Below are 27536 nucleotides of genomic sequence, written 5' to 3' on the forward strand. Positions count from 1 at the left end.
TTTCAAACAAGTGAGGTGACTTAATAAAGCAGAACTCCTCTGTACCCCACAAATCCTTCTGTATCTGTCCGCAACAGCCAATTAGGCATTGACAGGCTGGCAGTCCCTCTACCTCCCCTCGCATCCCCCCTTCTGTGCTTTGTCCATAGCAGACAGCGGTGTGGTTGGCACAGATTGAGACACTGGATAAGCAAAAATGAAAGCAGGGGAGGCCAGGCGCCGTGGCTCACACCTGTAATCCCAGCACTTTGGGAGGCCGAAGTGGGTGGATCACTTGAGGTCAGGAGTTCGACACCAGCCTGGCCAACATGGTGAAACCTTGTCACTACTGAAGATACAATAATGAGCCGGGTGTGGTGGCGCATGCCTGTAATCCCAGCTACTCGGGAGGCAGAGGCTGTAGTGAGCCAAGACTGCACCTCCAGCCTGGGCGACAAAGCAAGACCCTGTCTCTACCCCTCCCCCACCAAAAAAGAAGCAGGGAGAAAAGACCGGGCTGCGCACCCTGAAGGAAGAGACAGGAGGTTGCAGCTCAGGACGACAAGATGGAAGCATTCTTATGTCCAGCTCTGGGTGGTGCCTGCACAGAGCACACATGTAAAACTCCACTGGTAAGTATGCTTAAGACCTGTGCCATGTCCTTATATAACCTACACCTCCACGAAAACCCAAAACAAACAGGCCACAAGCTCCCTGTTCACTATCCTTTATTAAAGGGGCCACATCCTCATGGGACTCCAGCCATACCAGTCAGGTCCCCCAAATACAGCAGGAGGCCTGGAAGAGGAGGGGAATGACTTATGATCCTACCATGCCTCCCTAGAAACAGAAACCACCACAGACAGACAGACAGACAGACGGACAGGGGCTGGGGAGAACTTGCCTCACTCTGTCCTCTCCCCCTTTCCCCTACTTGAAAAGAAAGTCAAACACTGGCTACGCAGCACCCCAGCCCCCCACCCCACCCATAGCAGCGTTTGTGGGATCCACCCCCTTGCGAGGGGTGGCCCCGAGGCAGCTTCCTCTCTCTCTTCACTTTGGTTTGCTCCTGGCAACTCCGTGCCCTCGTCCTTTCCTCAGCCTCCAGCTCGGCCTCCCCCGCGTCTTCTATCACCTACTCGGACCTTCTCTCTCGTCTCCTGGGCCTCCCTGCCCCAGCGCTTCCGGGGAAGCAGCGTCTCAGGCGTCTTCCCTTCTCCTAGCAAGGGGCCCCACCAGGCCCTCTGCCCAGGATGTGGGATTCACACAGCTGCCCCACTCTCCTTGAGGTCAGGGGCAGAGCGCTGCCGTCTCATTCGTGGGGGAGTAGTGTATGGGGGGTAGCGGGGCCCTTGGGGCCGCTGGGCTGGGTAGGGTTGGGGTGCCTGGGGATGAGGGTTGTGCTTTTTGGGCTGGAAGTGCTGGGGTTCAGGCTGTGCAGAACCCGCTCCCCGGGATCGGCCCCCTCCGTCCAGGGAGTTCCTGCGGGGATGGTGGGACCTTCGGGGACTCGGAGGCCTGCGGGCAGGGGTGGTTGGAGGGGGAGCGGCCTCCTCAGGGGGTTGGGGCGGAGCCGGAGCCTCCCCGCTCCCCATCCCTGGCCAAGACTCCCGGTGCTGGGGGTTGCTCTTGAAGGGGAAGCGTAGCTTGCAGTCGTGAGGGGGCACGAAGCGGGCTGGGGGCCTGCGCAGCCCCCCGCCCCGGCCCCCAGAGCCCTGCAGTCCCTGCAGCCGTAGCTGCTCCTGCTTAAGCCAGCGAAGACGACCACGACGGAAGGCAGGGTCCTCCTCCATGAGCCGTGACACCCGCTCCCAGCTTGACAGTGGTGGCGAGGGGGGCCGGGCTGACGGCATGCGGTCACTGGGGGCTGCCTCCTCTGCTGCCTCTGATCCTTCCGGCGGGGCCCAGGGGACCTCACCACCTTCTTCATTCTCATCCTCATGATCCTGGGAGGGAGGAGTGAGAGGAAAGGAGAAGGGATGTGAGGAGAGGTGAAGCCTCAGGACGTGTGGATGCAAGAGGGACCGGGAGTGGCTGGAGGTCAGAGGGTCTGGAGAAAAGCCTGGAGATAAGGAAGCTCGAAAAATAGGGGTTTAGGGCCGGGCGCGGTGGCTCACACCTGTAACCCCAGCACTTTGGGAGGCTGAGGCAGGCAGATTACAAGATCAAGAGATCAAGACCATCCTGGCCAACATGGTGAAACCCCATCTCTACAAAAAAAAAAAAAAAAAAAAAAAAAAAAAAAATTGGCCGGGCGTGGTGGTGCACACCTGTAGTCCCAGCTACTCAGGAGGCTGAGGCAGGAGAATTGCTTGAACCCGGGAGGCAGAGGTTGCAGTGATCTGAGATCGTGCTACTGCACTCCAGACTGGCAACAGAGGGAGACTCTGCCTCAGAAAACAAAACAAAAAAACCCTGCACACTTTGTATCAGTGGGTCTTAAACTTCGCTGTACTTCAGGAACACCCAGAGCTTATTACAAATGCAGATTTGTCCCCAAAGATGTGGATTCAGTAGGTCTGGGGTGGAACCCAGGAATCTGCATTTTTAATTAGCAGTCTGGTGACAGTGAGGCATGTGGTTCATAAACGATATTGAAAAAAACTGCGTTATACTTCAATGAAATTTTTTCCAGACTCGGGGAAGGTTAGGCTCTGAGATGGAAGGTTCAGACTCCTCAAGGGAAGAGCTGAGGGAGGAGAGAAGGGAGGGAGAAGGCCAGACCTACCTGGGCCAGGGGGATGACCCTCTCCATGCGGAGCATGCGGTCCCGCAGGGCCTGCAGCTCCCGGTCCTTGCTGCTGTTCTGCAGCTTCACCTCCTGCAGAATGCCCGTCAGCTTGTCGATGTGGGCCCGGAGGTCCTCCACCTCTGCCCCTCGGGCTCCCTCCTCACTGCCACCACCACTGCCAGGTCCACCTCCTTCCTCCTCGCCCACAGTGTCCCAGACATCCCGGGCCACGGCCCTCCAGGCATCTCCAGGGCCCTCCGGCTTGCCATAGGTGCGACACAGCTCCCGCATCTTGAGGGCGGCCAGGGCCTCAATCTCAGCCCGCCCGTGGCGGAAGTCAGCCAGGGCCACCTCGTAGCAGATCTCTTTCACGGCCTGCATCTTCAGGTCAGCCATGGTGGCCCAGCGGGGGTCTTTGCCCTGCAGCCTCCGTCGCTGGGGGATCTGATAAACCCTGCGAGGGGCCCTGCGCTTGCCACTGCTGGGCAGGCCACAGCGTTTGACAATGGTCTGGACTGTGGTGGGCGGCAGCTGCTCTCGCAAGGAGGAGATGAGTCGCCAGCTCTCTTCACAGGAGCGCTTGTCAGAGTCATCCCCGCTGTCTGAGTCCGCATACTGGGGCCAGAGAAAGAGGAAGAGAGGGCTAAGGACATCCAGAGTCCATGTGTCACTAAGGACACTGGAAACGCACCCATCAGGGAGCCTGGGTTCAAGTCCTGCTCCATCCCGACAGCACACCCTTGGGCAGACTGCTTAACCTCTGCTCCTCTAGACAACAGAGATAATGATGGTATCTACCTCCCAGATCTATTTAGAGTACTTAGAACCATGGCTGGCACGGAGAAAGTTACCGTAACTATTAGCTGTAGCTAATCAAGTGTGGAACTTTGTGAAAGACTTAAAAGACCACGGAGGGGTGGTGGCTCATGCCTACAATCCCAGCACGTTGGAAGGCCAAGGCAGGAAGATCGCTTGAGCCCAGGAGCTGAAGACCAGCGTGGGCAACGTAGTGAGACCACCATCTCTACAAAAAAAAAAAAAAAAACAAAACAAAACAAATGTAGCCAGGCACGGAAGTGCACACCTGTAATCCCAGCTACTCAGGAGGTTGAGCTGGGAGGATTGCTTGAACCCAAGGAGTTCGAGGCTGCAGCGAGCTATGATCAAGTCACTGTACTCCAGTCAGGGTGACAGAGCAAGATCCTGTCTCAAAAACAAAACAGAAAGTCCACGGCCAGGCGCGGTGGCGCATGTCTGTAATCCCAGCACTTTGGAAGGCCAAGGCGGGCGGATCACGAGGTCAGGAGTTCAAGACCAGCCTGGCCAACATGGTGAAACCCTGTCTCTACTAAAAATACAAAAATTAGCCGGGCGTGGTGGCGGACTCCTGTAATCCCAGCTACTGGGGAGGCTGAGGCAGGAGAATCGCTTGAAACCAGGAGGCAGAGGCTACAGTGAGCTGAGACTGCCCCACTGCATTCCAGCCTGGGTGACAGAGGGAGACTCCGTCTCAAAAAAAAAAAAAAAGAACAATCTTAAAAGCAACACAGGTGGTACTTGGATATGGTGAAAATCATAAACTTGGCACGATCAACTGGAGTATGGGAAACCCTGGTCAACTGGAGAAATCTTCCTTCTTCCTCACAACAGATTCCTCCTATAGTCACATCTCTCTCCTGGCTTTTTCCTCTCGGATCCTTCCCCTTACCCCATGCCCACTTCCTTCCCACTCTGGCTCTGCAGTGAGCACTGCACTCGGACTCAGGCTTGCCGCTCATCCGCCCGTCAGCCCATCTCCAGCTCCTGCTGCCCCTCACCAGTCGCTGCTGCTCCAGCAGAAGATCGGCTTCTTCCTTTTCTTTCCGGTACTGATTCTCCAGATCCTGCAGCCTGGGATTGGGCGGGGAGGGAAGGAAGAGCAACCTTGGTGAGGTACCTGACAAGAGGAGGACACGGGCCCAGAGGCCTGGGAGGGCTGGCCTAGAGGGCCGTGGGGCACGTGGGCATCCCCCTCGCACCTCTTCTCCATTTCCAGCTTGATATCGATGCCTTGCTGCTCCAGCAGTTCCTTCTGGGCAAAGTTCCAGTCGACTGGCTCAGAGGGCGGTCCTGGGGGTGGGGGGACCCCTCGTTCCCGTTCCAGCCTCGCCTGCTCCGGGTGGTTGAAGCGGAAAACGTGGTTCTTTCCCATCACAATCCTATTCCCTAGAGATGGGAGGAGGGAAAAGTAAACTCTCTCCCCAACAGCACCAAACCCATCCCTACACCCAAGGCAAAGAGGATCTAGCACAGGGGCTGTGACACCCTCTCTTCCATCACCCCAAGTCTGAGGGCAGTTGGAGCCTATGCTCCCCTGGCTGACACCCAGGGACCAACTCCATTCCTGTCAGCCAAAGGGAATTGCGAGAGCTTGGCATCCTCTTCCTGTTCCCTGGGGCAGCAGGAGAAACCAAGACCTGACTCCTTGACCTTCGCTTCCCAGTTCCTTCTTTATATCCCTGTGCTATTTCTGATGTATTTCAGGGTCCCTGTGCTATTTCTGATGTATTTCAGGGTCCTCCTCTAGGATGCACCCAGAAGGCCCTCCCTTGAGACTTCCTCCACACAGCCAGGCCCCAGAACCCTTACTCTGCGACACATTTTATACCTGACTTCAGCACCAGCGGCTCCGTCACAAGCTTCCCATTCACATATGTCTCAGCTCCTTCACAAGGCTCCAGAGTGACCACCACTGAACGGAAGGGCAGAGGAAGGGGAAAAATTAGACCCTGGAGGAAGGTGGGTCATGGTCACAGATTCCCACCTTGCCTTACCCTGAAAAACCACACATGCACCACCAGTCCCACCCCCAGTACCTGTGGGGGGTGCCATGGCCCCTCTGGTGGCAGGCAGCACGGGAAAGGAAGAGCAGAAGGAGGGTTAGAGCCCCAACTACAATTCCCAGAAGCCTCTGCAGTGGCTCCTGACTCACCCACCTCTACCCTCCCCAGCAGCAGCTTCGAAAACCAATAATTGCCAAAAGGATTCATTCCTCATGTTTAACTGCTCAGAGGCCCTGTCATTTCTGCCTTCCAGATGTCCATTCCTACCTTTCCCACTGACGTTATCCCTGGTGGGGCCTGGGTTTCTCCAGCAGGCTTGTAGCCCACCTCTCTGCCTCATGCATCTTGCAAACTGCTGCCTGACTCACCTTCTCAAGACACAGCTGACATATGACAAGAGAAAGTCAACCCAACCCAAACATCCATCAAGCTGCTCCTCAGTACAAATCACTGAGCCTGCCAGTTTCTGGGGACACGAAGATGCATGAGGCAACTCCCTGCCCTCAAGGAGCAGTGGCCATTGCCACAGAGGAACCCTGGTTTCCCAAAGGCCCAGGCCCTGCAGCTCCTTAGCCAGGGATGCTGAACAAGTCAATTTAACTTCTGTGATATTCTATAAGATGGGATAATGAAGTCTGAATGAAGAGTTGTTAGAAGGCCCAAATAAGTAAACTATAAAATAACATGCAAACGTTTTATTATTATAATACTTATACTAGAAGTAATAGAGAAACACAGAAACTGGGATGAACTATAACATCAGGCAGGGACGGGGAGAACGGATGCTGCTGGGAGAACAAGGAGAGCAGAGGACTCAGCTTAGGGGCAGAGGACAGGAAATGAGCCAATGCAAAGAGAGACTCAGAAGACGATGGGGAGAGAGGCAGCCAAGGGTATCACGGTGGCTCAGGGAAACGGCGGCAGCAGGAATGGACAGCAGGACGGGATGCGGGTGCCTAGAGGGGGTGCCATCTATCCCCACCTTTTCTTCATTTCCCATCATGCCCCAAAATTCATTTATTGACTTAAACCCAAATATACCACACTCCTACTATCTTCCAAACACTATTTTGTTAGGTCTTAGAAATACAGTGGTGATATAAAACAAAAAATTCCTGCTCTCATAGACCTTACTTCTAGGTAGTAAGACAGACAATAAACAAGATAATCTAAAGTCATTTAATCGTGATGGTTTTTTTTTTTTTTTTTTTGAGATGGAGTTTCGCTCTTGTTGCCCAGGCTGGAGTGCAATGGTGCGATCTTGGCTCACTGCAACCTCTGCCTCCTGGGTTTAAGCAATTCTCCTGCCTCAGCCTCCTGAGTAGCTGGGATTACAGGTGCCTGCCACCACACCCAGCTAATTTAGTATTTTTAGTAGAGATGGGGTTTCTCCATGTTGCCCAGGCTGGTCTCTAACTCCTGACCTCAGGTGATCCACCCACCTCAGCCTCCCAAAGTGCTGGGATAACAGGTGGGAGCCACCGCACCCGGCCAGATGCCATTTATTAAAACTAAAAAAAGAGGGAAAAAAAGGCATTTGGCCGGATCTCGGCTCACTGCAAGCTCCGCCTCCCAGGTTTACGCCATTCTCCTGCCTCAGCCTCCGGAGTAGCTGGGACTACAGGCGCCCGCCACCTCGCCTGGCTAGTTTTTTGTACTTTTTTAGTAGAGACAGGGTTTCACCGTGTAGGCCAGGATGGTCTCGATCTCCTGACCTTGTGATCCGCCCGTCTCGGCCTCCCAAAGTGCTGGGATTACAGGCTTGAGCCACCGCACCCGGCCCTCTATTAATATTTTTAAAAGTAGATAATCTAAAGTCCTCTCTAAAAAAGGGAGTTGGGTTGGGCGCAGTGGCTCATGCCTATAATCCCAGCACTTTGGGAGGCCGAGGCAGGTGGACTGCTTGAGCTCAGGACTTTGAGACCAGCCTGGGCAACACATTAAAACCCTGTTTGTACAAAAAGTATGAAAATTAGCCAGGTGTGGTGGTGCAGGTCTGTAGTTCCAGCTACTCAGGAGGCTGAAGTGGGAGGATCGCTTTAACCCGGGAGGTTGAGGCTGCAATGAACCATGATCGTGCCACTGCACTCTAGCCTGGGCAACAGGGCAACACCCTGTCTCAAAAAATAAAAATGAAAATGAAAATAAAAAGAGGGTATAGGTGTAATGGCAGGTAAGTGGGGCTGGGTGAGAAGACTGCTCCAGCTTGGCCCAGGCAGCCTCACCCTGAACCCATGATAATCTGACAGTCCAGGGCAGCGTTCACAGCACAGCCCCTGGTGCCTTCCATCCTGTGTCTGAATCTGGTTCTGCCATTTTGTGTGCTAGTTTGCAAATCACCTAACCCCCGAGAGTCTCAGTTCTCTCACCTGTGAGCTGTGTGAGAAAATGCAGATGCACAGAGTAGATGGTTAGTAAAAACCACTCTTCTACATCTGTACCTGTCTGTGCTGCCCCGTCTTCTCTGCCTGTCTCTGGCCAGGACTTAAATCTGCTGTTAAGAACCAAGGCCCAGGCCGGGCACGGTGCCTGTAATCCCAGCACTTTGGGAGGCTGAGGCGGGAGGATCACAAGGTCAGGAGTTCAAGACTAGCCTGACCAACATGGTGAAACCCTGTCTCTACTAAAAATATAAAATTAGCCGGGCGCGGTGGCTCACGTCTGTAATCCCAGCACTTTGGGAGGCCGAGGCGGGAGGATCATGAGGTCGCGAGATCGAGACCATCCTGGCGAACATGGTGAAACTCTATCTCTACTAAAAATACAAAACATTGGCCAGGCGTGGTGGTGGGCACCTGTAGTCCCAGCTACTCGGGAAGCTGAGCCAGGAGAATGGCTGAACCCAGGAGGTGGAGCTTGTAGTGAGCCGAGATCGCGCCACTGCACTCCAGCCTGGGTGACACAGCAAAACTCCAATTCAAAAAAAAAAAAAAAAAATACATATATATATATACATACACACACACACACACACACACATATATAACAATTAGGGCTGGGTGTGGTGGCTCACACCTGTAATCCCAGCACTTTGGGAGTTCAAGGCGGGCAGATCACCTGAGGTTGGGAATTCGAGACCGACCAACATGGAGAAACCCTGTCTCTACTAAAAACACAAAATTAGCCAGGTGTGGTGGCACACACCTGTAATCCCAGCTACTCAGGAGGCTAGGCAGGAGAACTGCTTGAACCCGGGAGGTAGAGGTTGCAGTGAGTCAAGATCATGCCACTGCACTTCAGCCTGGGTGATAGAGCAAGACTCTGTCTCAAAAAAAAAAAAAAAAAAAAAAAAAAAAGCTAACCATACAGGCCCCAGGTCCCTCGTTCCCTGGAACGTGTTAGGCCAAGCACTCCTAGGTCTCTGAGGCACAATGCACACACCAGGTCCAAGCTGACAGACGGCACATGTGTACCATGTCCTGCCTCCCTGCCCAACTCATTTTCACAGAGACTTTGCTTGAGTTTATGTGAACCCAAATCATTCTATTTTTTTTAAAGTGTCAGAACTAAAACAAACTGGCGACCTCAAAATACACCTCAGCAGGTGCAGTGGCTCATGCCTGTAATCCCAGGGCTTTGGGAGGCCGAGGCAGGCAGATCACCTGGGGTCAGGAGTTTGAGACCAGCCTGACCAACATGGTGAAACCCCGTCTCTATCAAAAATACAAAAACAGCCTGGCGTGGTGGCCCATGCCTGTAATCCCAGCTACTCAGGGGGTTGAGGCAAGAGAACCACTTGAATCTGGGAGGTGGGGGCTGCAGTGAGCCAAGATCATGCCACTGCACTCCAGTCTTGGGAAGACAGCGAGACTCCATCTCAAAAAAAAAAGGCCGGGCGCAGTGGCTCACGCCTGTAATCCCAGCACTTTGGGAGGCCGAGGCAGGCAGATTATCTGAGGTAAGGAGTTCGAGACCAGCCTGACCAACATGGAGAAACCCCGTCTCTACTAAAAACACAAAATTAACCAGGCATGGTGGTGCATGCTTGTAATCCCAGCTACTCAGGAGGCTGAGGCAGGAGAATCGCTTGAACTCGGGAGGTGGAGGCTGCAGTGAGCCCAGATAGCGCCACTGCACTCCAGCCTGCATGACAAGAGCAAAAACTCCGTCTCAAAAAAACAAAAACAAAAAGAAAAAGAAACCTCGGCAATCGTAGCTGGATTAAAGCAGGTTTTTCACAGGGATAAGTTCCGATATTCAAATACAGGTTTTTATTTAAAAAGGATCACGATGCTTGTTTTTTTTTTTTTTTTTTTGAGACGGAGTCTTGCTTTGCCGCCCAGGCTGGAGTGCAGTGGCCGGCTCTCAGCTCACTGCAAGCTCCGCCTCCCGGGTTCACGCCATTCTCCTGTCTCAGCCTCCCGAGTAGCTGGGACTACAGGCGCCCGCCTCGTCGCCCGGCTAGTTTTTTGTATTTTTTAGTAGAGACGGGGTTTCACCGTATTAGCCAGGATGGTCTCGATCTCCTGACCTCATGATCCGCCCGTCTCGGCCTCCCAAAGTGCTGGGATTACAGGCTTGAGCCACCGCGCCCGGCCGATGCTAGTTTTCATTAACAAGATCAAGAAGGGCAGGATCTTCTCTTCAGCAAAATCCCACCCTCTGGCTCACCAGTGTTCCATTTCTTTTTTCTTCTTCTTCTTTTTTTTTTTGAGACGGAGTCTCACTCTGTCGCCCAGGCTGGAGTGCAGTGGCCGGATCTCAGCTCACCGCAAGCTCTGCCTCCCGGGTTTACGCCATTCTCCTGCCTCAGCCTCCCGAGTAGCTGGGACTACAGGCGCCTGCCACCTCGCCCGGCTAATTTTCTGCATGTTTTAGTAGAGACGGGGTTTCACCATGTTAGCCAGGATGGTCTCAATCTCCTGACCTTGTGATCCGCCCGCCTCGGCCTCCCAAAGTGCTGGGATTACAGGCGTGAGCCACCGCGCCCGGCCAGTGTCCCATTTCTACCTTGGGACCCTCACCAGTTCCTAAGCATGCAGTAGTCTGCCCTCTCAGGGTGAGTGCAGAGGGCCGGGCCTGGGGTCTTCCTCCATTCATACCATGAGCCTGAAGCCCCTCTGAGGACAAGACCACATCCCCGCTTTATATGGCCGCACTCCCTGGTGCCCGACCCAGACCTCTGTGTTCAGTGTCTGGGGTGGAACATGGGGGCCTCTCTGTCTCCCTGTCTGGCCTCTCTCATCCCCTCAGCCATTACCTTCTCCATCTGGCTGGGGGATGCTCCGGAAGAGACAGTGTTGCTCCCGAATGAACTGTCCGGTCAGCTTGATGTCCACATCTACCTGGCCGACCCTGGGGAAGCAGCGGCCAACGTGTGTGAGCATACGCCAGACTTTAACCAAGCCCTGAACACTAGTTTATCCAACTCAATGAGCCAAGCAAATTACTCCCATTTCACAGATGAGGAAGCAGAGGCTCAGGGAGGAGAACTGGTATGCCCAGGGTCATTCCGGTGGGCAGTGGAGATGCTGGGATCTGAGCCCAGGTCTGCCTGACTCTGAAGCCATGCTCTTAGTCACCAAGTTATACAGGAAAGGGGAAAAGCAAACCTGGGAGAAAGGGGCACCCTCAGCCACAGGCCTCCACCCATCCTTAGGCTGATGATCCTGAGAGCTCACTCCCTACCCACGATGCTCATCAAGGACAGCCACAAATGCCTGTGGTGGGAGGAGAAGGGCACCCTCACCCTTTTAGGGCAAGCACCGAGCCCCCAGGACTTCGTAATACCAGCCCAAGGAGCCACCTGCCTTTAGCTGCCCAGCCCTCAACCACACAGACCAGGCCGTGTTTCCCTTCTCCCACCCCCAGGGAAGGCCCTACCAAGGGAGGCCAAGGCAACGGCATCAGGGGCTAAGAATGCAGGGGTCTACGTTTCCCAACTCTCCTGCCCCAGCAAACAAGGATGTCTCGCCCCAACCAAACTGGCAGGTGGCGGCAAGACAACCACTGGGAAGGCAGCTCAGCGACTTCTCTTGAAGCTGGGAGAGCATGCAGGGCTGCGGAGGCAGCTGTTTAGAGATCGGAGGTATCTCCAGGGACCACCAGGGAAGGGAGACACCAATGTGGCCAACCCCCTGCAGCCATACCCCAAAAGCAGAGGCTGCCCCCTAGGTTGCTGGGTACACGCTACCTGGTGACGCCATCTTTGATGTGGTAGAGCAGACACTCAGACATCAGAGGGTCTTCGTTCAGGTTCACCAGGTGGGGAGTCTAAGGTGGGAGAGAAAGGTGGTCAGGGGGAGCCAGCCAGGGCTGCTATGGAAAGGAAGAAACGGAGCGGTGGAAGGAGACACCCCTCCAGGCCTGGCACTGCCAGCTGCATCCCCTCACTCTGGAGAGCTCTCTTGCCCTCTGTGCTCCTCCCATGGTCATCCTTCCACCCTGAGGATCATATTGGTTCTTTGGTTCCCACCTCTCACACCAGCCACCTTCGGCACAGCCTGATCCACCCTCTCCTCACACAAGGGGCCTACAAAAATTGCCCCACCCACCCAGCTGTGTCCTGGTCAGCAACCCTTCCCAAGGCCTGTCTCTTCAGGAGCACTCGACCCACCAGGCTCCCTGACCAGAAGTCCCGGACCCCCCTGCATTTTCTTCTTCTTCCCTATATTCCTCTGTCTCAGGTCCCATCATTTCTTTCCTCAAAATGTACCTTGCAGCTTCTGGAGAGTTGGGGGAGACTGAGTGAGCAGACCGGTGCTCCCCACCTTTCATCAACCTTGAATTTCCTACACACATGAATTACTTTCACAATTTAAAAATAAAAAGTGTCGCTTCAACTTAAAAGCAAATGGAACAAACATGTTTCTTGAAGCGGACTCCCTGACTCTTCCCCAGTGACTACCTCTCCCTGGACTGCTTCACCTCAAGCCCGGGTCCCTGCAGTGCCTGCCTGGGGCTGTCCTTGCCTGAGCCCCCCAGCAAAGTCCGTCCTGAGTGACTGTCATGCTGCTCTGTGCTGAAAACCCAGCCCATTCCCTTCTCCCAAAGCACCTTCTCCTGACTTGAATCTGTTACAACAGCCCTGCCCTTGCTGGGCAATACTCTGGGTGGCATACAGGCCTTGCTGCCTCTGTACCCGTTCATGCCACTGCTGCCACACCTGAGGAAGTCTCCCTTCCTGCCAGCTGCTGCCCCTTACACACCTGTCCATCCCTGGGCACCACCCTGTCCCAGGCCCACCTGCCTTCCTGCCACCCCTCAGGTCTCCCAGCTTCCTGCCCACACCTCGCTATGGCCATGCCTTTGCGTCTCCGCTGAGACCTCTCCAGCTGGAACCCCAGGCCCGCAGGACTTGAGCCTGCTTTTTCCCCTGACATCCCTGGGCCTCCTCCACGTCCCGGCTCTAGTCCATCTGTCCAAGCCCCCCTCCCAGGCTTCTCTCCCAGGCTCTGGACTTCCACTCAGCGAACCCCTGAGCACTCACTCCAAAGCAGGCCTCCTGTGTCCCTGACCGCCAGTGTCCCCAACAACAGCCCCCCTCCCACCCTGCCCCCACCTGCCAAAATCATTCACTTCCTTCACATTCCTCCCAGTCTGTCTGAAATGTACCTTCCTCCAGGAAGTTTTCCTGGGCCTTCCATCAGAACACAAGACCCCTGCCTCTGCTGCAGAAGGACTAACTGTGGCCTTTCCACCTCACCCTGGTGAAGCACTAGGCGGGGTACAGAGATGAGTCAAGCCCAGGCACTGCTGTCCAGTCAGTCAGGAAATCAGAGTCAGCTAGGGGAGGTGAGGCTTGGCGTGGAAACACCATTACAAGTGGGACACGGATGCCTCATGGGGGAGTTTCTGATCGTCTCATGCTCTTGCTTAAGTTCATTTGTTCATTCATTTGTTCCCAGGGGGTTGAGTGCCTCTGTGTTCTGGGAGGGACTCACATGCAAAGAGGAACAAAGTGAAGAACTGTGGGATTTCAAGGGGACCAGGACTTAACGGAAGGGCAACGCGGGAGCCGGCCTTTGAGGACGAGGAGGGCGTGGACATGCACAAGGGAGAGCTCTTGCTCCAGGAGAAAGCAGCCGGACAGAAGCACGGAGGCAGAAAGCACAGGGTAGAGAAGGGAAACAGCATGGAGTCAAACCTGTTTCTCTGGGAGCCACCTGAACACTCAAGAGCCCAAAGCTGTGTCCCCCCCGGGTGTCTGTGTATCCTGTGCATCCGCCCTTTGCCCAAGTGCTCCAAGGATCACTCCTGCGACACTTCTCCTGAGGGACACCCATGTCCTTCCCTGCGCTGCAGTGTCAGGCCTGCTCTGGGACTGGCAAACACTGATGGGCTCCCGAAGCGGAAAGCAATCCATCCCTGGGAGAGGGAACACGATTTGGGGCAGTGCTTTTCAACTTTTTCTTCAGCCCTATAACTCTTTGTTCAAAATGACACCCTTCTCTAGAAGCCGAGGACATCAAGCAGATAAGCAAGAAGCCGCTCAGGCCCAGGGTGGGGGTGGGAGCCCCGGGGTCTGGTCCTGTCCCTCTCCTCAGCCCCTGAGAAGGAAGCTCAGAACCAGGTTTGAATACCACAGATTCAAGCAATCCTTAGCCCCAGTGAGGGTGGGTCTTAGCAAGAGGGGACTCCCTCCAAGACAAACTACAGTCGTTTTCCTCTAGGACCCAACCATTCCCTGTTTGAGCTATCCACACCAAACCCATTTCCCCCATGAGTCTAACAGTTCTCTCTTCTGGCTTCAGACCACATGGCTTTCAAACATGAGAATAGTTCTTCTTTTTGTTTTTGAGACGGAGTCTCACTCTGTCGCCCAGGCTGGAATGCAGTGGCATGATCTTGGCTCACTGCAAGCTCCGCCTCCCGGGTTCACGCCATTCTCCTGCCTCAGCCTCCCCAGTAGCTGGGACTACAGGCGCCACCACCACCACGCCTGGCTAATTTTTTTTTTTTTTGTATTTTTAGTAGAGATGGGGTTTCACCATGTTAGTCAGGCTGGTCTTGATCTCCCGACCTTGTGATCCGCCCATCTCGGCCTCCCAAAGTGCTGGGATTACAGGCGTGAGCCACCATGCCGGGCCCAACCACATGGCTTTCAAACATGAGAATAGTTCATTCTCACCACCTTGAGAAAAATGTAAAAGTGAACTACCCTAAGACAACTTCTCACCAATTGCACTGGCAAAGAGAAAAGTCTTATTAAGCCAGAATGTGGAAAAGGGTGAGGGGAAATGGGCTCTCTTGTATGTTACCCTTGGGAGTATAAATTGGTATGGTTATAATCTTCAGAGGGCATTTTGGCAACATAGATTAAAATTTTACATGGCTACCATTTGATTCAAAATCTACACTTCTAGGAATCTGCTCTACAGACAACACATTTGCAAGACAATGCATTGCAGCCTTTTTTATAGTATCAAGGAATGGGAAACATGCTGAATGTCCATTAGTGGGAAGCTGGTTAAATACGTTATCCTACACAACAGAATACCCTGACACCGGGGAGAAAAATAAAGGAACCTTTAAAATAAGGTATACAGGCCAAGCGCAGTAGCTCACACCTGTAATCCCAGCACTTTGGGAGGCCAAGGCTGGCACATCATTTGAGGCCAGGAGTTTGAGAATAGCCTGGCCAACATGGCAAAACCCCATCTCTACCAAAATACAAAAATTAGCCTGGCGTGGTGGCGGGTGCCTGTAATCCCAGCTACTCGGGAGGCTGAGGCATGAGAATCACTTGAACCTGGGAGGCAGGGTTTGCACTGAGCCGAGATTGTGCCACTGCACTCCAGCCTGGGTGACAGGGTGTGACTCTATCTCAAAAATAAGTAAATAAAATAAAATAAGCTATGCAACTATAACTATTAAGAGAGACCGTGAATGTGTGCAAATGTGTATAGTTCTATATAACACATATCTGTACATGTATTATAACATCCCCTAGACAGCATTTCTAGGAGAACATTTTTTTTTTTTTTGAGACGGAGTCTCACTCTGTCACCAGGCTGGAGTGCAGTGGCGTGATCTCTGCTCACTGCAACCTCTACCTCCCGGGTTCGTGCCATTCTCCTGTCTCAGCTTCCCTAGTAGCTGGGACTACAGGCGCCCACCACCATGCCTGGCTAATTTTTTTTTATCTTTAGTAGAGACGGGGTTTCATCATATTAGCCAGGATGGTCTCAATCTCCTGACCTCGTGGTCCGCCTGCCTCAGCCTCCCAAAGAGCTGGGATTACAAGTGTGAGCCACCGCACCCAGCCCAAAGAGAATATATTAATAACTCATAATGGGCTGGGCACAGTGGCTTACACCTGTAATCCCAAGACTTTGGGACTCCAAAGTGGGTGGATCACGAGGACAGAAGTTCAAGACCACTCTGGCCAACACAGTGAAACCTCATCTCTAATAAAAATACAAAAACTTAGCTGGGTGTGGTGGCGTGCACCTGTAATCCCAGCTACTCAGGAGGCTGAGGCAGGAGAATTGCATGAACCCGGGAGGCAGAGCTTGCAGTGAGCCAAGATCATGCCGTTGCACTCCGGCCCAGGTGACAGTGTGAGACTCTGTCTCAAAAAAAAGAACTCATAATGAAGGCTGCCTCATAATGAAGGCTGAACTCATAATGAAGTTCCCCTCTTAAGAGGGGAACTTAAGGGTGGGAAGGATGGAGAGTTACTTTTTTTGTTTTCTGTAACAAAATGCTGTAAACGGAGAGACTTTTCACTGTACACACCCTTTAGAACTATTAGAATATTCTGGCCGGGTGCGGTGGCTCAAGCCTGTAATCCCAGCACTTTGGGAGGCCGAGATGGGTGGATCACGAGGTCAGGAGATCGAGACCATCCTGGCTAACACGGTGAAACCCCATCTCTACTAAAAAATACAAAAAACTAGCCGGGTGTGGTGGTGGGCACCTGTAGTCCCAGTTGCTCGGGAGGCTGAGGCAGGAGAATGGCGTGAACCCGGGAGGCGGAGCTTGCAGTGAGCTGAGATCCGGCCACTGCACTCCAGCCTGGGCGACAGAGCGAGACTCTGTCTCAAAAAAAAAAAAAAAAAAAAAAAAGGCCGGGCGCGGTGGCTCAAGCCTGTAATCCCAGCACTTTGGGAGGCCGAGACGGGCGGATCACGAGGTCAGGAGATCGAGACCATCCTGGCTAATACAGTGAAACCCCGTCTCTACTAAAAAAAAATACAAAAAAACTAGCCGGGCGAGGTGGCGGGCGCCTGTAGTCCCAGCTCCTCGGGAGGCTGAGGCAGGAGAATGGCGTAAACCCGGAAGGCGGAGCTTGCAGTGAGCTGAGATCCGGCCACTGCACTCCAGTCCGGGCGACAGAGCGAGACTCCGCCTCAAAAAAAAAAAAAAAAAAAAAATTCTCTCTGGTGTGTATTACCTTTATAAGAACAATTAAAAACAAAACAAGAACCCCCTTCTTTGGTCTCCAGGCTTTGGCAGGTGGCATCTCTGCAAGCTCTCCAAGGAACAAACCTCCACCCCACCAGTCTCCCACTCCTTTCTGCTTTTTCTCCATCCTTGCGACCATGGTGGAAGTGGCCCAGCTCCAGGTATACTAAGGTGGCTGGAAGCCACGCTGAGAGCGCCTGTAGCCCCTCTCTCCACCTAGATGTGGCTGGGTCCCAGAAGAGTCTGGCTCCTTCAGAAGGACCCCAAAGCCCAGGGTACCCAGCTCCAGACAAGACCCCAGACAAGCAGCCTGGCCTGCTGCCCACAGCTCTCTCACTCCCTCACTGTGGCTTGGGCCAGGCAAGGCAAAACCCCTCTCCTCTTTTCAGAACAGGGGTTCAGTGATCCCTGCTTGCTTAGTCCCCCACACGGACCTGACTTTACAAAACAGAGAAGAGCCTTGTTCTGATAACCCATCACCTCTTCCAGGCAGCCCCCAGTGACCCTATCAGGCCCAGAGCACAGTGTATCTGATTTAGGGCCTGATCCTCTGCTGCTTCACACCATGGTCCAACGGGCTGGGCTGGTTCCCTGGTGGAACTGGAAGTTCATGCTCTGCTCAAACTGGCCTCTGCACCATCCCTTCATTGGTATGCACCAGTACAGCGGGGTGGCTGTCTATAACCAGTGTCCTTTCTGACTGGTCAGTCCCTCTGCCGGATGGTTATTAATATTTTGAGTATCATTCCTGCCTCCACCTGAGCCTGACCTCTCCTGCCCTGCTCCTTCCTTCCTTTCAGCAAAGATTTATTAGGCACCTAAAACCTGGCGGCAGGCACGCGTTGGGCACTGGCATGTCCCACTCACCCCAACACGTACCCCAGGCTGTTCAACCTCATGTCGGCCCTACTCCTCCATACCCCCCAGGTCCTGTCCATCTTTCAGGTTCCACTTTCCAAACCACCTTCTCCAGGAAACCAGTTGCAGCATAGCTCCAAGCCACATGGGTGCCTCCATCTATAACCAACCCCTCACTGCAGGGCAACCACTGTTTTACAGCACAGTGCTTACACCTCCTCTATTCCCTTTAGTCTAGTCTTTCCAAGTTATCCTTTTGAAAATAGATTCCTTTAGTTATCTTTTTAAGCATGCACAGAATACAAAACTCAAATGATACAAAAGCATGCACAGTGCCTCAGTCTCTATCCCAACCAACCTCCGATTTCCCAGGTCCTCTCCCTCTCCTGAGGCTGACTGTCAAGTGGCTGGAGGGAAAAGGCAGGGATGACTAGACAACACAGAGAGGAGGTGGCAGGGTGGGGACAGAAATGATGGAGGGACAAGCCAGGGACCTCAAAGGGAGCGATCAGGGACAGCATTCACTACCCTGCACCTGCTGCCTCTTTTCTAAGCATCCAGAGGCTCTCCAGGCCTCCTCGCCCGATTCCTCACTCACCTTCTTTGGAGAGAAGACGCCCACAGTTCCCCCATCCTCCCGGACGGCCACCCCCATCTCAGCCAGCAATGCTTCTCTGTGGGCAGAGGAGAGGCAAATGTCAGTCTTACCTTCACTGCCCGTGACCTCCTTCCCTGTGGGACCTGATCTCCCTCGCGGCCTCCAACTCCTCCCAGGACCCCAGCAGTCAGCCCTCACACCTCTCCATCCTCAAGGCTTCTGTCTTGCGTAGTTTTTCCTCCCACGTCTCGTTCAGCTCAGCTATTATCTTCTCTGTCTCCTGGGAGTATAAGGGTGGGTAGGTTTCAGGATGGTCTGGGACAAGCAGACCCAGGGTAGGGACAATCTACCCTGGGGCCATGCTACTCCTAGAATTCCTTCTTTCTCAAGCTTGACTTTGGAGAAGTAAACTCCCAAGAACGCCCAGACCCCCAGCCCTTGCCAGCTCCAGCTTCCCACCTGTAGCCTCTCCATGGCTTCCTCAGGCCCAATCTGGGGCTCTGAGTTGGGGGAGAATGACGGCTCCAGCTCCCCATTATGTGTGGTGGGTGATGAGGGTGAAACTGGAGCCGGGGGAGATGACACAGCTGGCAGGGCGCTTCCGACACTCCCTTCCTCCGCCTTCAGGCCTGGGAGGGAGACAGGGGAAAAAGAATGAGGCTAAGGAAAGAAGGAGCTGATGAGAGACATCCAGGAGACCAAGAGCTTCACAGAGTGGAGAGCTTGTTACTGAAGAAGGCAGCCAGTCCTTTCCACTATTACATAACTTGCACCATCAGAAAATTTTTAGGTGGGGCCAGGTGTGGTGGCTCACACTTGTAATCCCAGCACTTTGGGAGGCCGAGGTGGGTGGATCACCTGAGGTCAGGAGTTCGAGACCAGCCTGGCCAACATGGTGAAACCCCATCTCTACTAAAATACAAAAATTAGTCTGGTGTGGTGACGGGCACCTGTTATTTGGAAGGCTGAGGGAGGAGAATCACTTAAACCCAGGAAGCGGAGGTTGCAGTGAGCCGAGACCACACCATTGCATTACAGACGGGGTTTCACATTTGGTCAGACTGGTCACGAACTCCTGACCTCAGGTGATCTGCCTGATCTGGCCTCCCCAAATGCTGGGATTACAGTCATGAGCCACCATGCCAGGCCAAAACCCCCATCTCTACTAAAAACACAAAAATTAGCCAGGTGTGGTGGCGGGCGCCTGTAATCCCAGCTATTCAGGAGGCTGAGGCAGGAGAATCACTTGAACCCAGGAGGCGGAGGTTGAAGTGAGCCAAGATCGAGCCCCTGCATTCCAGCCTGGCGACAGAGCAAGACTCCGTCTCAAAAAATTAATTAATTAATTAAAAAGAAATTCTTAGCTGTGTTGAGCTGAAACTGGCCCCACGTCATGTGTGCTGGTGTTTCTAGTTCTGCCCTCTGGGATAAAAAGGTCTTACTGCTTTCTCTTCTGCAAGACAATCCTTCAAATGTTGGAAGGCAAACATCCTAGTTACCTTCTCCTTCTCTTCCCAAGAACACTCATATTCTCGGCACTGTGCCCTCAGCACCCTAACCATCTTCAATGCAATGATCTCCAGACTGAATGCAGGGCCCATTCCTGACCCAGTCAACATGGATTACACATCCTCTGACTTGGACACTGTTTCCATCACGGAGGCTGAGAATGACATGCCAGAAAGCACTCCACTGCGAACTGTGAAGCTATGGTCCACCTGGACTCTGGTGTTTTACAAGAACTTCTGTCAAGAAAGTTACAGTAGCCTAGCCTCTTCTCAACAATGACCTGTAAGTCCCGATTGCCATGTTTTCCTATAACGGTCATTAGTTCTAGGAGCCTGCCAGGTCCCTCTGGATCCTGACTCTCCCCAAGAGCATTAGTCCCTCCCTGTAACATCTGAAGACATACGTCCCCGCTCCACATCTGTGTCCACGTCACTGAGCACATGGAGGGTTTCATCGTGCGTGGTCCCTCCCTGGCTCCAGGACTGGGCAAAGGCAAGGGAGGAGGGATGGGGTGGGCCAAGGGGCATCCCTGAGCTGCCCCTCCCTGGAAACTCGACCTTCCAGAGCAGAGGCTGACAGTCCCTGAGCCATCAGTAGTTCCCGCAGCCGGGCTACTTCCTCCTGCAGCTCTCTGATCAGCCGGGCATTAGGGTCCTCGTTGATGATGGCATTGCAGCGGATTTGCTTGGTGCGGTCAGCATACCTGGGTGACAGAAGAGAAGGGTCGGTGAGGCCTGGGTGCATGGGACCCTTGGTCTGCTGTTTCTCCTTCCCTCTCTCCCAGGTCTCAAGATACTGTGGCAGGGCTCGGGCATCTCCCCCGTCTCGTCTCACGAGCAGGGTCCTGAGCAGCTTGCTGAACTCCTGGCACTTTTCCTATGCTGCCCCATCCCTGCTAGAGCCAGAAGCCACACCTGAGGGTGCTGAGAGTCTCTTCGTAATTGATGTCAGCAGGGCTCAGGGCTGCAATCATTGCTGTGCGTGAGTTCCCACCTGTGAATGGAGTGCAGGGAAAAGCTTTAGCTGAGGTAGGGGCTAAGAAAAGTCAGACCGGGTCACGGGGCTGGGGCCCACTGCCCAGGCGGGGGTCTTATAGGGTTACGGTCTGAGGTAGGGGAATCTAGTGGGGTGGAACTAACCATGACATGTGGTTGTGGGAGGGAATGAGGTCAGGGAGATACATCTGCAGGACAGTCACAGAACCATGGAAGGGGGATGAAGTCAGCAGTGCAGCAGTGGGTATGAGATCAGGGATTGGGGATCAGGGAGGGGTCATGAGTAGCCAGGTCAGTGAGGCCCTTGGCTTGGCGGGAGGGTATGGCCTTGTTCTCAGCATCGGGAAATCTTCGAAGGATGTTCCCTTTGAAGGGTCAGGGGGAGAAGTGAGACAATGGGATTTGGGATTCTTGGCATAGCAAGGGGATTTGTCAGACGTATCAGAGGAGTTTGTGGGATGTGTCAGGGTCAGCAGAGAGAGAGGAAGAGGCCCTTACCCAAATTTTCCTTGAGCAGCCAGGTGAGCACAGAGTCCCTGTAGGGGATAAAATCCGACTTCCGCTTCTTTGATTGCTGGGGAATAAAAAGGTGAAGGAGATTAGGGTGGGTCACCCCCCTTTCCCAAGCCCCTTCTCTTTCCAACACCCAGGTCTCACCATATCTGCAAGGGCCGAGATCACCTTCCCTAGAGTAGTCAGCGACTTATTAATGTTGGCGCCCTCCTGGAAAAGGATAAGGAATGTGGGGATGAGACCCTCCTCTCCCAATCCGATCCATTTCCCCTTCCCACCTCCCCGGTGAGAGTCTCATGTTCCGAATGAAGACCTCCACACACAGCCCAAAACACTGCCCCACAAACCACCCTCTGAAGCCCCTCACCTTCAGGCGCATGCCCCGGGCCCCTGAGGAGTCGGCTCGCTCGCTCCCAGCAAGGTCCACCAAACTGATCTTACTGACCTGGGGTCAGAGGAAACAGGCAGGAGATAAGGTGCAGGTGGGGGATGGGGCAGGCAAATCAGGGAAGCACCCAGCAGGAATGTGGGCAGCTGGCAAGGGCTAGAGAGAGCCAGGAGGAGGCGAGGGAGGAGGCCGGGGGAAACAGAATACATGACAACAGTGAGACGGTGGTTACTCACTCAATTACAAATAGCTACAGGCCCACCGCAGGCACGGACAAGGGACACACAGGGGATCCAAGCCCTGTCCTGGGTCTTGTAAGAACAGCCGGGTGTGGTGGCTCACATCTGTAATCCCAGCACTTTGGGAGGTTGAGGCAGGTGGATCACCTGAGGTCAGGAGTTCAAGACCAGCCTGGCCAACACGGCGAAACCTCGTCTCTACTAAAAATACAAAAAAATTAGCCAGGCCTGGTGGCACATGCCTGTAATCCCAGGTACTCGGGAGGCTGAGGCAGGAGAATCGCTTGAACCCGGGAGGTGGAGGGTGCAGTGAGCCGAGATCGCACCACAGCACCACTGCACTCCAACCTGGGCGACAGAGCAAGACCCTTAAAAAAAAAAAAAAAAAAAAGACAAGCAAACAGTAGAGGGGGACAGATTGATCTGATGGGAAAACGGGGTGGGGGTGGGGCAGGGTCATGGAAGGCCTGAGGAGGCACTCAACCCAGCATGGGCAAGGAGGGCCCAAGACCTTCTACCATGTCACTGTCCCTGTTGCCAGGGGAGGTTGCGTCCAGTGCAGGGCCGGGAGGCAGTCTCACCTTCTCCGAGTCCAGCCCAGTGAGCTGGTCATGGCAGCGCTGTGTGAAGACGATGGTAAAGACGGCATGGGATCGGCTGCTGGTCTCATTCATATTGGTGGCAGCCACAGTCCTTGGGGGCAAAGGAAGCAGTCACTGGATCTTGCCTCTCACCTTTCCAACCCTGGCCCCCTTGCCCTCTGCTCCATCAGCCTGCCTCACCGTGCTTTATTTCCACAGTCCATGAGGTCAGCAATGTCTGCGTAGGAGGTCACAGCCAACTTGGACAGGTCCTGCACGTAGGGGCCCAGGATGGGATGCTCCCGGACCCGCAGAGAACCCCGACTCTTGGGGTTCAAGAGGTCTCGTACCCGCTCACAGTAGATCTCCATATAGCTCACCTGAGTGGGAGAAGCAAATGAGAAGTAACAAAACTAGCAACAACAATGACAACGAAACCTAATCTGACTCTACTGGACATGATCCAGGTGACTGCAGCTAATACACAGTGCGAAGCATTCTGCAGATGCTAGCTCAGCGACCTGTCCAACAAGCCAGGAGGTCCGATCATTAGCATCTCCCAGACGAACATACGAAGCTGAAGGACAGAATCACTGCCCCAAAGTCACAGTTTATAACCAGCAGAGCCAGGATTAGATCCCAGGATGTCTGATTTCAGTGATGGCCCTCAGCAGTCTGGACCGCTCTCAGCTCCGCCACCAGGACCCGGGCTTACCTCCACAGAGTAGGATAGCTGAGCACTCTGGTTCTCACTAATGCGAGAGAAGAGGTCCTCACAGAGCTGGAGGGGGACACAGGGAAATACAGAGAAGCTCCTAGTTTAGGGCACACCTGAAGTATCCAGCCACAGGCCAGGCCCAGTCCCAAGTGACCCCATTTAACCCTTGCCACAGCCCTGAGGGAGGGGTTATTCCCATTTCACAGATGGGAAAACAACCTCAGAGAGGTTCCCACTTGCCCAAGAACACAGGCTAGCGTTCAGCCAGCCAGGGTGCAAACCCCAGGCGTCCTGACTCCCAAGCCTGTGTGCCAGGTTGCTATGCTGGACAGCCAGGGACAATTATGCTCAACTCTGTTATCGCAACTGGCGTTTCCACAGTTAACACTCTGCGATGGTACACAAGCCTGCAGGAGAACCATCCTCACAAATTATTATGAAACTAAGTAAAACAGTAATAAGTGGTAACACTGGCGCTCGAACCCAAGACTCACTGATGCCAAAACCTTGCTCTTCTCAATGAGGCTCGTTGCCTCCGATAGGGGCAAAGACCCTCCCACCCCAAAGGGCTGTCCAGCTTGCAGTCAACCTCTATCTCCCATCACCAGCGGCCTCAGAGCCAGGTCTCTGTTCCACAATCCTCAGACCCCAGTCCTTCCTTCTTCAAGGGGCAGCTAAAGATGTTCCTGCCCTGGCTGCCCCACCAGGTCCTAGGTGTACCTGGGGCACGATGCCCTGCTGTCCTGGCTCCTGCCGCCCCATCATGGTATAGGATTTCCCAGCCCCGGTCTGCCCATAGGCAAAGATGCACACGTTGTAGCCTTCAAAGGCGTGGAGCAGCATCTCTTCTCCAATGTCCCGATACACCTGCTGCTGAGATGCAAACTGGGGGTCCTCCGCCTAGGACAAAGCGGGGACAGAGAAAAACAGAAGGAACCCTGGATGTCTTTATCTTTTGTGTCTGTCCCAAGCGTCTTGCTTCCATCACTGATGATTCTCCAAAGGTCCTGTGTGCCCTCCCACCCTCATCATTGTCCTAATCACCCCGAGGATCCTATCCAGCCCCTGCTAGTCCTAATTACCCCAAGGGATTCTGCCTTCCTGTCATGGCCTCAATCACAGCCTAAGGGTCCTACCACCCCCATCCAGGATCATCCTCCCAATTCAGCCTGAATAATCCCCTGGGGGTCCTATTTCTCAACATGTCCCCTCCCCAGGACCTAAATCCACTATCTCTCACTGCCCTGCTCTTCCCCCAGCCCAACAACCCACCGAAGTGTGTGACCAGTAGGAGTAGTCAAAGGTGAAGCTTTTGGGGGCATCCTTGCTCTGTTTAGGATTGATGATGGCTGAGGGGCAGGAGAGGGTAAAGGAAGGAAAGTCAAGGTCAGGTACTCCCAGCCCCTGCCCTTACCCCCACCAGCCCCTGGAATCCAAGCATCCCACTCCTCACCACTGCCCTGACTCATCTCTCCCCTTTAATATTCCCCACCCCCTCCAGCCACCAAAGCTAATTTTGGCTTCCTAGGACCCGCCCCCACTGAGCTGCCTCCCTGGATTGGGCAATGGAGGGCTCCAGGCCAACATTCCCCCTCCCAGAGACTGGGAACACGGGAAAGGCCAGCCTGCCCCAGCCCCCGCCCTTACGATTAGCACCTGCTCTGTGCCCAGCACAGACCTCCTCTTAGTTTGGCCCAGCGGGACTGGCCTGTGTGGTGGGCCCGGCCTTCCCTGTCTGCCCAGCCAGGCCCCGGGGACTCACTCACAGGTGGTGTTGCCCTGCATGCTGACCACACACTTGGCATCCTGGCTGGTCTCACGGGCGTTAAAGGGTCGAACCCTCACTGCCACTTTCACCGAGGCACCAGCCATGGCTTCAGACACTCCTGCCCTCCTCAGCTGGAGGACAGAGAAAGGAGTGGTGGGGTCAGAGCCACTGGGGGGACCCAGACATTGCCTCCCAGCTTCTTCCCAGAACCAGTCTCTTCACATCTCCCCCAGAGCCACCCAGGCTCTCAAGGACCCAGCTCTGATTCCCCTGACTTTCCTCCCAAATGTCACTGTCTTGAGAGACTCCCAAAGGTATTTCTGCCTCTCTCCCCAGCCATATTCCACCTTGCAGGAACCTGGGCGGTCTCCCCCAGAGTTACCTGGCGTCCTGGCCCCAGACCAGGGGGGCTGTATCAGTTCTCGCTGCCACTGGCCCTCGTAGGGGGAGCCCCATCCTACTACTGGGACCTGGCCACACCAGCTGGGGCTCTGGGAGACACCCTGGTTGTGGGGGAAGAGTTGTTAGGAGGCACCTGTGGCTCCAGAGACCTGTCTGGGGTTCCCAGGTTGGAGGGCCAAGGTTGGGGGGAAGAGTAGGAAAAGTATGGACAGCTGCCCCTCTGGAGTGGCGGAATGCAATGTGAATCCAAGGGCAAGGACGGTGATATTTTTATTCCTCATCACTCGCAAGTGTACTGAACGTTCAGATAGAGGAGAGAGAGAGAAAGAGGCTGGACAGAGGGCAATTCAGAGAGAAGGGCACACGGGCAGAGACGTGAGGGTGGCGGGAAGAGGGAGAGGAGGGGTAGAGAGTCACAGACACCAAGAAAATGAGAGAAATAAGACAAAAGGCAAGCCTGAGGTCATGCTATAAGGAAAGAATGGGAGAGGAAAGGAGAAAGAGATACAGCACAGCAAACACAAGCTGTTAAAGAGGCAGGAACTCCGAGGCCAAAGCACAAACTGGGGGCCCACAAGAGAGATCAGAAAGGAAACTGCAAATGCAAAACCTGTCCTAAAATTCCCCACAGGGTCGGCAAGGGAGAATCCAGTTCCCACCTAAGGCCCACAACCTCCAAACCCCAAGCCGGTAGTGCGGATGGGCAAAGTCCAAGGACTGTAGGTAGGGCCCAGGACTGGGATCCACAGGGCCAGCTGTGTGGGCTTTAAGCCCCTTGCCCAGCCCCCAGCACTTCCTCCTCAGGATCCAGGACAATGGGCAGGGGAGGGTGGGGTCATCCTGTAGCCATCAGACCAATCCTCAGGGCTCCACCCTTGGGGTGCCCAGAAATACCTGTGTTTGAGGGTAGAGGATCCCTGGGGCCTCCCTGAAAGGGAGAAAGAAAAGGAAAAAGAAGCCGGCTGGCCAGTGCCAGCCCCAGCCTGGGGCTAGTGCTATGGCGTCCACTGCCCTGGGGAAGGTGCCAGGCTGGAGCCCAGGAATGTGGGTGATCGGGTGCCCACACCCTGGGAGGAGAGGCTGAGCAGCCCACGCCCACGGACAACAGGGAGGAGAACCAAGAAGAGAAATAAGGGATGCTGAGCCCCCTCCTGTGATCCCAGTGGGCCCCAAACTCCTGTCACACTGGGCCTCCCCTCACCAGCCTTCCTGGGCAGAGCATGGGAGGGTGAGGGACTGGTCTGTCCCAGGACAGGAAGGGAGTAGCTGGAATCACAGAAGCTGGCTCAGGAAGAACAGCCCTGACCCCCCAGACCCTGACCAGGGGAGGGAAGGACACTGGTGGGGACAAGCGATGGTGACGCCGTTGCTGCAGCTAATGGGACAAGGAATGGGGTGGCATGGCTGGGGGCCAGCAGGGTAAGGGAACAGAGGCAGGGACAGGGGTCAGCCGGTGCAGCTGTGAAGGAGCCGTGGGGTACAAGGAGGATACTGGGCGGCTGGGGTGGGGCCGACCGGCCCGAAAGGGAGTCTTGGGCCACCTGCACCTTGCCCACCCGGCAGTTCTCACACAGGTCACCGCCCGGCCTCTCTGGGCGGCCATGCGGACCGGTCCTCCTGTCTAGCCAGCCGGCGGCCGCCCGGGCCTGGCACCTCGCTGCGCCTCCGCGGAACAAACAGCACATGATCCCGGCTCTCGAGCCTAGATCGCGCCGCCGGACCCCGGCTCCCCGCCCCCCAACCCGGCACATTCCTCCGCGGGCGTCCCTTCCCTCCCCCTTCCCCAGCCCTCACCTCGGCGCGGCGGGGCTCCCGGAGCGGCTCGGCGGAGAGGGACAAGCTTTCCGGGAAGCGTGAGGCGGCAGCGGGAAGGATCTGGGGCCGGTTCGAAGCTGCCCCCGCCCCTCGCCGGGTCCCCGGGCGGCGGGCGGCGGACTCGCGCCCCGGGGGCGGCAGCAGTAGCGGCGCCAGCGGCCGGCGCCCGCCCGGGCAGCGCGAGCTGGGGCGGGAGCGAGGGGCGGGGGACGCGCGGGAGCGCGCGGAGGGGCGGGCGCGCGCCGTCCTGGGAAGGAGCCGGGAGCCACCC

The 27536-nt window shown here is 54.9% G+C and overlaps 1 protein-coding gene across 1 annotated transcript; it reads right to left on the minus strand.

Annotated features, from left to right (window-relative positions):
- Window positions 1-690: 690 nt before the first annotated feature.
- KIF1C (kinesin family member 1C) lies at window positions 691-27448 on the minus strand. Its single transcript, XM_030922699.1, has 23 exons — window positions 27245-27448; window positions 25431-25551; window positions 25047-25179; window positions 24553-24629; window positions 24001-24180; window positions 23278-23343; window positions 22764-22942; window positions 22563-22674; window positions 21722-21799; window positions 21499-21564; window positions 21340-21415; window positions 20761-20839; window positions 20404-20549; window positions 18797-18966; window positions 18538-18617; window positions 18338-18413; window positions 11666-11745; window positions 10733-10827; window positions 5358-5441; window positions 4729-4915; window positions 4528-4600; window positions 2708-3325; window positions 691-1925 (listed from the first exon to the last, which is right to left on the minus strand). The coding sequence occupies exons 3-23, from the start codon at window positions 25150-25152 to the stop codon at window positions 1242-1244; spliced, it is 3312 nt and encodes a 1103-aa protein (XP_030778559.1). The 5' UTR covers window positions 25153-25179; window positions 25431-25551; window positions 27245-27448; the 3' UTR covers window positions 691-1241.
- Between the last annotated feature and the right edge of the window lie 88 nt (window positions 27449-27536).

The sequence above is a fragment of the Rhinopithecus roxellana genome, chromosome 19 (genome assembly GCF_007565055.1).
Source record: "Rhinopithecus roxellana isolate Shanxi Qingling chromosome 19, ASM756505v1, whole genome shotgun sequence".
In the NCBI taxonomy this organism is placed as follows: Eukaryota; Metazoa; Chordata; class Mammalia; order Primates; family Cercopithecidae; genus Rhinopithecus; species Rhinopithecus roxellana.